General features: G+C 38.7%; 2 protein-coding genes across 10 annotated transcripts in view; one reads left to right on the plus strand and one right to left on the minus strand.

Moving 5' to 3' along the window:
- PLEKHH2 (pleckstrin homology, MyTH4 and FERM domain containing H2) overlaps positions 1–7147 on the plus strand; it is a 52547-nt gene extending 45400 nt beyond the window's left edge. For 7 of the 8 annotated variants that reach the window (XM_015283830.4, XM_040697688.2, XM_015283829.4 and 4 more), the window contains 5 exons: positions 600–745; positions 2335–2464; positions 3235–3321; positions 4774–4932; positions 6038–7147. In XM_015283830.4, the coding sequence (XP_015139316.3) occupies positions 600–745; positions 2335–2464; positions 3235–3321; positions 4774–4932; positions 6038–6220 (705 nt within the window). In that variant the 3' untranslated portion in view covers positions 6221–7147. The remainder of the gene's footprint in view (positions 1–599; positions 746–2334; positions 2465–3234; positions 3322–4773; positions 4933–6037) is intronic. The other variant, XM_040697687.2, reaches the window with a different exon arrangement.
- Positions 1–11941, minus strand: part of THADA (THADA, armadillo repeat containing) — a 213404-nt gene extending 201463 nt beyond the window's left edge. The window contains exons 1-2 of one of the 2 annotated variants that reach the window (XM_040697059.2): positions 11856–11941; positions 9051–9151 (exon numbers count right to left, since the gene is read on the minus strand). The gene's annotated coding sequence lies outside the window, so the exon portion shown is untranslated. Of the gene's footprint in view, positions 1–9050; positions 9152–10550 lie in introns of both variants that reach the window. The other variant, XM_046938795.1, reaches the window with a different exon arrangement.
- Between the last annotated feature and the right edge of the window lie 134 nt (positions 11942–12075).

Below are 12075 nucleotides of genomic sequence, written 5' to 3' on the forward strand. Positions count from 1 at the left end.
GTGGAAATGCTCTACTGTATGCACTGCTGCTGGTACCAGTAAGGATAAAACTTCCTTTACCTCCTACACAGTCAGGCCCTCTTTGATTGAATATCATACAGTGACATAGCATTTCTTCATTTGCTATTCTTTACACAATTTTTCAAGTTAATATACCAGAGTAACAACTGTTTAGTGAAAGCCTACAAGTCCTTTGTTAGATGTGGTCTTGCTACAGTCTGTTCTACTCTAAAAAAAAAAGATTAAACACTCAAGGGCGGATTACTGAGAAAGTTATGGTGTTGGTGTTACTCAAATCTAAACTGGTTTGTCAAGCTGAAGATGTAGCAATCGCAGAGAGGAACTAGATGGTATTATACTCTACGTTTGTATATTTTGTATTTGATATTTATATTTTTTGCACAGTAAATATCAGATAATCAAAAATAAAATGACTTGCTTGGTTTCTGCATTAGCAAATAAAGCACCAGGTGATTATTGACAGACATTTTCATTTTTCACTTGGTCAGACAGGAAAAGCTGGCTGATAGTAAACACCCAGCTGAAAAGTTGCTCTGCAAGAACAATATATTTTTTTTCCTTTGTCATCTTTTCCTTAGGTAGAGATTGGGGACTTTGAAAGGCCTTTCTCAACACCAGCAGGGCAGGTCACGTCCCAGTCCAAGTCCAATCAAACATTAAAACAAGTTTTGGAGAGATTCTACCCTAAGAGATACAGACTTGGTTGTTCCGAGGAACAGTTAAGGTGAGATGTGTTTTGCTATTCAGATTCACTGAAAATTTAGCACCAAAATGAGGAGCTTTTTAATTGTCATAAGGTCTAACTTCCTGTTTTGCCCTGTTTTCTTAGACCTGCGTTTGAAACTCACATTCTTACTGAATTCAATAACCCATTTTCTTGGTGCCTTACAAATCTACACAGAGTACCACCATTAAGTCTGCACTCAAGTAAAAGTTTTAGAACAGACAAATTACTACATACTGTTACAAAAGCCAGAGATTTTGAAATTCTTATTTCTCTTATTTGGCAATTCTAATTTAAGCCTGAGCATGAACTAAAGAACTACTGAAAGTAAATGACATGAGGGGTATATCAGAGCATTTGCTATTCCAGTGTGCAATCTCTTGCAGCCACTCAGATTGCAATACGGTAACTTAGCCAACTTGCTAGCAACGTACCACCTAATTTTAAATGAATAATTTGCAAGTTATTTCACTCAACACCTATTAAAATAAAGAATAGCAGAACAAAATAATTATCCAAAATCAATGTCCTGCAATTTTGAAGTCCAGTACACACTACAGAAATGTTTTCCTCATTCCTTGCTACAGAGTTGAGAAAGTTTAAAGCTATTATATCATACACACAAAGCAACATTATTACATACCAAAAATTTAACAGGGACATTCAAAAGTTCACAGTCAAAAAATAGAAAGGTATACGAATAATTTCAAAGAACAAAGTGTAATAAGCATTAGATCAAACTGACTTGTGGAGGCTAAGTCTGTTCAGCTGTTCAAGTAGTTCCTAAACTACAGATTGCCAGAAAGTGGAAGTCTATAGCAGGGAAACAGTTACTCTATACCAGTCCTTTCTCTTGTGTTCTTTTGCTAAGGGTGCAGTTTGACTTCATAGACTTCCAGTAAGAGTAAGTTGCAAGTGAAAGATCTCCTCCTTTACTATGCATTCTCCTTCCCTTTTAGTGGGATGGATCTAATAGTCTTGTGGCTGCAGGGTGAGTCATTCTTGAAAGTCAGTATGTTGGAAAGGTATGTCAGGGTGCTTTTGGAGCAAGAGTTTTCTATAGGATCATTTTATAGAATCAGCTCACCTTGGAGCCACAAAAGAAAAGAGCCAGGATGAATGCATCATGCATCAGAAGCACCTTGTCTGGCAGCAGAACTCAGAAACATGGAAAAAAAAAGTAACATTAAGCTGCATCATCTTCCACATGTACGCCAGCCACAGGTAAAGATAGGTGCTAAGCTGCATGGATTTTTGGAATGACAACTGGCATTGCTGTTGAGTACTGATAAAGGTAGATTGATTACTTGTAGAGACATACTAAAATCTGGGCTACACTTTTTTTCCCTTACGCTTCCACTGCTACGTCAATATTTAATCATAATGCTGCAGAAATGAGAAGCAACTTTGTCATTTTCACATGTATAAAAACATTACACAAGGTTTCGGATTTAATACTGTATAAGTGATAGTCGTTGCATTAACTTAAATTACCATTTTAACAAATGGATTTCTTTTGCTCATTAAACTTGTAAGGGTAAGCATTTAAAATCCTTTCAATAACTAAATTACATATTTCATTTCAACAGACAGCTTTGTCAGCGATTGTCTACACGATGGATGGCTCTCCGGGGGCACAGCGCTGCAGACTGCGTGCGCATTTATCTCACCGTAGCCAGAAAATGGTCTTTCTTTGGTGCTAAATTGTTTGCAGCAAAAGTAAGAAACTTCATGGAATTGGAATGGTATCACTTTAGTATGATTTGCAGTTTATTAGAAACTCTTGTGTTGGAAATGAATGTGATACATGTGCTGATTTAATCTCTTCTCAAATCACTTATTTGTTGCGGTGAAATTAAATAATCACAGCACTAAGTAAAACATAACACCTTCCCAATAAACTCACTGCTTGTTTTAGATTATTAATCAAGGTTGTATCTTTTTTTCATATCTCAGTTGGAGAAAGACTTTGTTTCATACCTTTTTTTTGCCTGATGACTATTAGAATATTGAAAAGCCATCATTAACTGGTTATGAAAGCAGAATTTGGCAGAAATGTGCATGTTATTAAGGGTATTTAGAGCACTCCCTTCTGTGCTGGCCTCCCTCTTAAACCACTCATATCTTAATTCTCTTTGTTCAAAGAACAACTGTGCTAAATACAAGTATATATACATATATATATTTAAATGACTTATCAGCACACCACTGTTTGCATGCCTAGATGTATGTACTAGTGAACAAAACTTAAAATAAAATTTACTGGTGAGACTGTACATTTTATTGGACGAAGCACTGAGGGAAGCTTCACGAGTATTAGGCTGAGTTCTTAGTTCTTCCACTGGCCTACTGCATGCCTTTGTTGTTACCTCCCAGTTAAATCCCAGTAAGATCTGTGGGTGAAGGGAGGTCTGTGTTAGCTGATCATTAATAGTGATTTACATAGTATCTCATCTTGAAGTAGTAATAAAGAACATTTCTGTTTATAGCCTCTAGCAACATCCTCACTTGAGAAGTCCTTCATATGGTTTGCCGTACATGAAGATGGCATAAGTATCCTAGATTACAGCACTATGGTAAGGGACTTTTTTTTCTTTGAATACTGAGCAGATAGGGAGATTCAGCAGAATAGTACACAAAAGATGGCATTAGTCTTCCATGCCGTTATCTAGTCTTAAAGCAGAAATTCATTCCTTTCAAGACACTTTAATGTTATCATTAAAGTCGTACTAATAATAGAAATAAATAACGATTTCTTTGCAAAGAATTTATTTTTGTTTATCAGATAGAGTTTTTATATCATTTAATGAAATGTTAATATTTTAATCATTCAGATGTCAGGACATCTACAGTTACAGTTCTTACAATAACATTAATTTTCTTTTCGTGAAGACTTCATTTTCCATTATTATTCATAATGCATACACTCTGCAAAGTGCTGTTACTTAAAAAGATTGTTATTTTCACTGTATTATTTTTGTTTAATAGTAGCTGATATAACCCAGTGTTATTTAATTATGTCATTTTAGGCTCTGATTTTTCTTTGATTTCTGATAAAAGTTTTCATAGAAAACAACTCCTGGTAATCAGCATTAAAAAGGCAGCACCTGAGAAAATCCATGCTTTAATTTATGCCCTGCAAAGAAATAGAACAGCATGTCGCTATTAGCAAGTGCTAATATTAAATATCAGAAAATTAAAATCTCAGATTCCTAATTGTATTGATATGGGCCTTTTCATTACGTTTCTTTGCAGTTAAAAAAAATAGTAGAACAGAGGATGAGACAGCAAGGAAAGCAAAACTATACAGTAGCTGTATAGAGAGAATGAGTGTTGCATTAGGCTGAAAAAAGCTCTATAAACACTAGTTTATCTACTCACAGTGCTACATACAGGATTCCTTCAGAACACTGCAGTATCATGACTTTCTACAGGAAGCATCAAGGGTATCAAATTATTTTTCATAATGAAGTCAGTTATTTCATGAGCATTGTCCTACAACTATTTTTTGAATACCTAAAGCATATTAATAGGAGTTTTAATGATAAACCAAATGCTAATCGTAGACTCAAAGGCCGCTTGTGTGGTGCTGAACACTTGAACAGTAAGAGCTCCAGCAGGCAGAGAGGAGCAGCTTTGAAGTACACTCATGTGCCATCAGAGATGTGGGGAAAAAAAAAAAGTTACATTAATTTGTGTTTCTGTAAACTACACTATTGCACAATGAGAAATCCTGGAGTTAATAACATCAGATGTCAAATACCCTATCATTTAACCTACTAAGACACTACTTCATTTTCAAATGGAATTCCTATGGATAACTTCTCTCTGAATTAGTCAAGAGTTAGGTAAATTGAAGTACAGACTTGAGTTGAAAGCTGCTTGTAATAACTTTGATCTAGTTAATTTGGAATAGAATTTGGGTTCATAAGAGGCAAACGACAACATTTTGAAAAATCCACATATAATTATGTTTTTAAGAGATGTATTTGTCATGATGTGTTTTTCTTGCATTGACCTGCTTATAGCTTCTGGGTTTCTTTTTTAAGCGATTAACAGTGACATATACATATAAGAGTCTGATGACTTTTGGAGGCTATCAAGATGATTTTATGTTGGTTGTTAATGATGCTCAGACAAAGGACAAAGCAACTGAAAAACTGCTTTTCGCCATGACAAAACCCAAGGTTGGTATATTACCTCATATAGTTCTCCACCATCTGCCACTTTTCTACTGTTCCTAAAGTGGGTAATCCTTAACCAATGTAAAAGATGAAACATCATCTTTATTCCTAGTGTTCTCGGATTCCCTTTTGCCAGATGTCTTTTAGAGGGAGAAATAATTAGTATAATTAGTAGCAACAGTGACAATACTAATGTGTTTTCATGTCCCTTTAGATATCATTCCAAATTTTTCATGTAAGGACATAGAAGGCTACTAAGGAGAATAAGTATATGCGGTACCTGAAAAGTAATCAGGCTGACTGATCAGCACCACAGATCATATTTAATAAGCTGTATTTCCATTCTGGAGTGGAATTGCAGAACACAACATCTGAAAGATCTGTCACTTCTTTAAAATCCTAGCATATTTTTGACTTCAGTAAAGGAACTCTCTAAACTTTTCTAATCCAGATTCTCTCAGTCACCGGTAAGATGGACTGTATTACAACAAACAAACAAACAAAAAAACCTAAAGCTATTTGCTGTTATTCTATTTCACAGACTGTTCCAAATATGAATTTCACATATAAATTTGGGTAAAATCATGACTATTCATACAAATAGGCATAGCAAAACATTATGTACAAGTTTCTCTCAGACTGTGCCCTTAAAGGCAAGGTTGGGTGGTCTGTGAAGTCTACTGTGTATACTATACTATATTTCACTGTACTGTGAAATATAGTTAAGACTTCTCAGAAGCCTTCATTCCTTTAGTCTACTCTGTACCTCAAGTCTTTGAGTTCTAGACACTTTCTAGGAAAACTGAGGGAACACATCATGAAAGTTTTTTGTAAGAGCATCCTATTGGACTTCAAAACCTCTCAGTTGAGTAAGCCCTCTGTTTGAATCATTTAAGACTGAAGAAGACAAAGTCTTCAGCGCGATGAGAATAGCGTTACGTTTTTGGCAAGCTGTGATAGAAGAAAGCTCCCCGTCATTAGCTTTGATGATTGATGAAGTACTTTTCCAGCTGATGGTGATTGTCACTAGCTAGAAAGTTAGCTATTTTTTCAGCAGTCAAAACACATCACTGTATTTTTCAAAGAGATTTGTATGTTCCTGTTATAGATTCTTGAGATCACTCTACTGATTGCCAGCTATATTAACAACTTTCATCAGCAAAAAGGAGCTGCTCATCACCTCTCTGCACCAGCATTACTGACACCTCAAAGTGGACAGAAGCTCAAGGAAATGGGAAGTCAGCCACTTCTCACCAACAACAGACCAACTAAATGCCCAACTTTGTTATGAAAGTGTTACACAGTGTTATAATACACCTCTGTTACGTGGTTTCTACACCAATAGTAAACTTTCTGATGTAAAGACATGCCACATAAGCAGGTCTATAAGCAAAAGAAAGGCAGACAGGTTTACATTTACTTCAGGGGTACGTAGCAAGAGAAACCCTCTAATTAAAGCCCTGGCCTGAACTGGAATGATGAAGATGAGCCGAGTTAAGAATTCTGCTTACCTGGGGGTGGCTTGTCCCTATTGATGACAAAAATCTGTCTGTCAATAGTGTTATGGAAAGGTGGCCTAGGGAACAAGTCTATATATATTTTAGTCATTTTCCAGGTATTTTCTCAGGGAACAAACTGTCTTCAACTCTTCATCTACATTAAAAAAAAAAAAATTATAGGAATTGTATAACCTTCACTTTGAAAAGGACTTTGTTTTATTGAAAAATGTCGAATAGAATATTTTCCATTTCCACTGCATATTTGCAGTACTATCACCATAGGACAAAAAATAACAAACTGTTTAATTTATGTCATTATTTCTCCTTTAAAAACTTCTAAAAACATCAGGTAACTATTACAGATTAGAAGAGTAATCTCCCAGTATGCTTTTAGCCTTTTTATACAGCTATTCTATGTGGCAAATCTTCATCTTGACCTGAAAAAATTCTAAATAATCCCTCTCAGCCCCAGCCTTTTGGAAAAATCTAAATTGGAAAGGCACTGTATTTAGTATAGTTTTGTTATACAAGATTGTCTACCTAATTTCTTCTTTAATGCAGAAATAAATAATATAATCCAGATGCAAGAACGACTCAACTCAAAACACAGGAATAATACAGAAAGACAGCTTGAATTGTGCTTGGAGACATACGTGACATGTAAAGTGCCATGTCTATAATGTATATACATTGACTCAGAATAATATTTTGTAAAAGGCATACTTGTTGTTTTTCATTTCTATCTATACATTTTGTATTATAATACAAACAATGTTCTCATGCACCAAAGGATCTTTCCATTCCCAAAGGACTTGGGAATACTTGCTGGTTTCCCTTTTCATCTGCAAGCCTCAGTGTTGTGCAGGGTCAAGGATATAAAAATGACACAGTTTTAATTCCAAATCTTACACTTTCCATGCAAACAAACACTTCTGCAGGCTCTGAAATAGATCAGCAGCAGAATACTCTAGTAGATAATTTGGGTCCAGCCACAGAAAGGGTAGTCAAACATGAATCATTGAACTACATACATTTCACAATTTCCACTGCTGTTCAGGCTGATAATCAAGGATGATCAAACACTTAATTACCTAAAACTGCAGCAATTTCATAATGATGAATATTAATATCTCATGTGTGAAAAACTCCGTTCTTTTATCCCATTTTAATATTTCGTATATATACACATACAGACTGAGAAAGAGGTGGTTTTCAGCTATTTGCTCACAGTGGAAGGTAGGGATTATCTTCCTGAAGAAATGAAATAGAATAGATAGGAGATACAGAATGCAAAAAGAACAGAGTATTAAAGAGTGGAAGGACAAGTTGGCAGGCTGACATGATAAATCCATTTCTTTTGAAAGCTCTCAAAATCCTGCCACAAGCTAAGTCTGGAGGATTCTACCACCATTTTATGGCTCAGTGCTTTCTACTGAAAATTACAGAGAGGCAGAGTCAGCAGCAGCTCCTGACACTGTTTTGTCTTTTAGTGTTAAGTTCTTGCTACTGCAATATATTCTTAAATCATACTCCCAGAAGCAATCCATACTGTAGTTTCCATTTGTCTGGCAGCAACTTCCAATTCCAAAAATCACTATGTCTGTCTTTATTGTAAGTCACAGTATGGTTTATGTTGGAGGGGGCCTTAAAGATCATCTAGTTCCAACACCCTTGCCTTGGGTATGGTTGCCAATCATTAAATCAGGCTGCTGAGGATCCCCAACTCTCAAAGAGTTCTTCTCATAGCTGTACTCATAGCTGGGATTGCCTCAACACAAGTGCAACCAACACCTTGCACTTGGCCTTGTTAAACCTCATTAGATTCTCATGTGTTCTCACTTCACAGGCCTGTCTGGATAGTGTCCCTCCCTTCTATTGCGCTAACTGCACTGCTCACCTGGATGCCATCAGCAAACTTGCTGAAGGCATACTCAATCCCACTGTACGTCACTGATAAAGATGCTGAAGAGCATCGGTTCCAACATAGACCTCTGAGGGACACCACTCAGCTGCCTCCTGGGCACAGAGCCATTGACAACAACCCTCTGACTACAAGCATCCAACCAATTCTTCATCCATCCAACAGTCCAGCCTTCAAACCCCATCTCTCCAATTTGAAGATAAGGATACAGTGCAGCACTATGTCATCCTTAATCCAATATATAGTCACGTTACCAGAAATGCTGTGTAATTTTTATGAAATAAATACACTCAGAATCACAGCATGACCGTACAACACTAAGCAATGAAGTGTCTTCCAGGATTTTGATTAGCAACAGCCAATCAAGCAAACACTCCCCTAAAGTTAAGTATGTAAGCAAGGAAAATCGCTTATACAGATGAGCACACTTCAACAGCTTAACTTTCAGAGCAGTGCAAGTCTCTGGGGAGCTTGCTGCAAGCCACTGTAGACTGAGACATACTTAGAAGATACCACACAAACCACAACAGTCAGCAAAACTGAAAATTTCAGGCATATAATCTATTCTGCCTCCGTCATCCAGCTTGAGCCTCGTGAGCTATTCACATCTCAACGATAACCTTGAATCATTCATCAGATCAGTTCACACCGTGCTACCCAATGCATGACTAAAGTTCAGGCAGGAATTAGACCTTTCTTACCTTCTAATCTTCAGCAGCAATGATACCATGTGAGCCATGAAATGAGCGGGGGCCTCTGGGACTGATGCTGAAGAACTTCCCATACTTAAGGTTTGCAGAACCTAGGTTGCAAAGACATACTCAGGATGAGATTAATATGTTAGCACATGGAAGGAGACTTCACCTTCCATCACTAATTTCAGAGCATTTTGTGTTTGCTTTGACCTAGCACTCAGTAACAAATATCTGTATGGGGACGGTCAGTGAATCAGAGGTCTACAGTAACTGAAAGGTCAGTCAATGGCAACTATTTAAAACACACTGACATGAAAATAGTATTTGGAATACAATATAAATTTGTAAGTTTGCCTTTTCAATTTTTGTGTGGCAGGACTAGTAAGCAAACTACTCATTTCTAAGACAATGTAGTCCACAAAATTAGTGTTTTCTTGTTGATTTTTAATACATATTTAAATTTATAATATATATTTATCTACAAAGGAATTCTGGTAAGTACTTAGAGCTCAAATTATTTCTCAGACTATTATAGTTTTATACGTTAAGTCCTAAAGGAAGAAAACCATCCTTGCATAAAGGAATGAATCTGTTAAACCTTTAGGTAAAGATTTAACAGCCCATACAGCTTTAGTGAGATCCATTAGATTGAGTTAAAATTAACTAAGGTGATTAGTAATTCAAGGATAAAGAATTAGAAAGAAAAAGTTATTATTTTACAGTTTCTTAGGGCAGTAAAGGAAATGAAATAGAGTAAGATAAAACTTAAAAGTACTGAGCACTCCCAGTTCATTTCCAGACTGGACTTCAGCACAGCTTATTAATTGTAAACCCTTTACTTTGCTCTCAGCTCAGATGTGTACTGCAGCACTTTCCAGATTTGCCACCACTCTGCCACGGAGCAAATAATTATAAAAATACTTTGGTTTTTAGTGTTACACTCCTGCTGTTGCAGTTATATATAACTAGATCACAGATATATAACTAGATCACAGTTCCAGGAGCCATTCCCACATTAGTTTTGTTTTCTTTGGCAGGGTTTTTACCCCTTTTATCTGCCAATTGTAGATCAAGCATTGGCTTCATATAGCAAGATACCAGAAATGCCTTGTGGAAATGAAATTTATGGAAGAAATGTGTTTAGAAAGACATCAGGAAGACACGCTACCGTACAACACTAAGTAAAGGAGTTTCTGGATTTTCATTAACAACACCATGGTTTTTATAGAGGTTAGCAAATGCTTTGAAAGAGTCATGTAAAAAGCAGGAAGTGAATCAAGACAAGGAAACAATCAGATTAAGATTTCCAGAACTGAGACAGCATGATTATGAAAGTCAGAATAGAGAAAAAATGTTTTTAAAGAGCAAATATTACATGAGGCCTGCCTCTTGCTACATAAACGTATGGGGAAGGATGAAGGAGTTGGGATGAATTCTGAGTTAATCATTAGGTGTGAGGCCTATTTATTGGTTTCAATCAAAACGGTAGGTAAGAGATTGTTTAACCTTGGTTTTTCTACCTCAGCTCTCTCAAGACACAAAGCAGCTACTCAGATACAGAAGGCCAGCTCCAGTTGCTCTTCTGGACTGTGGGTCACTTCCCTGACAGCCCACACTTGTGACTTGTCTGCTCAGGTTTACCTCCTTCCTCCCTCCCTTTCATAAGATGAGGTCATTTCACAGTTTCACAGCAGCTGAGTTTATTAACAGACAATGCCTAAGGCTGAAGTAAAATATTAAACTAGAAAACAACGGCCATTTTGGGGCCAATTCTCTTTAATGTTTTTGTCAATGACTTGGATGCAGGACTTGAAGGTATACCAAGTACATTTGCAGACAACTCTAAACTGGGGGGAGCTGCTGACTCCCTCGAGGGCCTTGCAGAGAGATCTTGAGAAACTGGAGAGCTGTGCAATCACCAACTGCATGGAGTTTTCCAAGAGCAGTGCTGGATTCTGCACCTGGGATGGGGCAGCCCTGAGCATATACAGACTAAGGACCAAGACGCTGAAGATCAGCCCTACAGAAAGGGATCTAGGAGTTCTGCCTAACTGCAAGTTAAATGCAAGCCAGCAGTGTGCCCTGACAGCCCAAAGGGCCAACTGTGCCCTGGGGTACCACAGGCCCAGCACTACTACCATGTCGGGGAGGGGCTGTCCGCTGCATCGCCTCACCTCAGGCTCTGAGTGCGGGTTTGGGTGATACAGCATAAGAAGGACATAAAGCCCTTAGAGTGTGCCAAAAGGAAGGCTGCAAAGACAGTGAAGTACTTAGAGGACAAGGTGTTTGAGGAGCAGCTGGATTCAGCCTAGAGGAGCTGATGGGAGGCTCATGGCGGCTGCATCTCCTCACAGAACACCGAGGGGCAGCACTGAGCTCTGCTCTCTGTGACAGCGACAGGGCCCGAGGGAACGGCATGGAGCGGTGTCAAGGGAGAGGCAGCTAGGGGTTAGGGACAGGGTCTGCAGCAGAAGGCAGTAGGCATGAAAGAGACTGCCCTGGGCAGTGGACACGGCCCCGAGCTGCCGGAGCTCAAGGAGCATTTGGACAGTGCTCTCAGATGTAGGGTGTGAATTTTGTTTGTGCGGTGCTATGTGGAGACAGAAGTTGGACTCCATGACCTTTGCGGGTCTCTTCAGCTCAAGATACTGTACGGTTCTATTAGCAATTCCCAGCACTTAAAGCTCGTCCAACCCCGACCTCACAGCTAAAGCAGTGTGCCGCCTTAACACAAGGGTTCCAACCACCACCTGCAAGCCACCCAGTGACTCCACCACCTCTGCTCAGCCTGCTCTCACCAGCCGCACTCACTTCCATAAGGCACGTCGCTACTCTCCACAGCCCCAAACACAAAGCCGCAGGAACCAGCAAGCAACTCCCCGGACCGCCCAAGCCCTAGAAGAAGGGCTGAGGGAGGGAGGGAGGGAGGGCGGGGCGGGGCGGGGCGGGGCACGGCTGAGAGCCGCCTCCGCCCCGCTTCCGCGTCTCCCCGCGGAACTACAGCTCCCAGAGCGCCTCGCGCCGTTCCCGT

This window comes from Gallus gallus, chromosome 3, assembly GCF_016699485.2.
Source record: "Gallus gallus isolate bGalGal1 chromosome 3, bGalGal1.mat.broiler.GRCg7b, whole genome shotgun sequence".
NCBI classification, from domain to species: domain Eukaryota; kingdom Metazoa; phylum Chordata; class Aves; order Galliformes; family Phasianidae; genus Gallus; species Gallus gallus.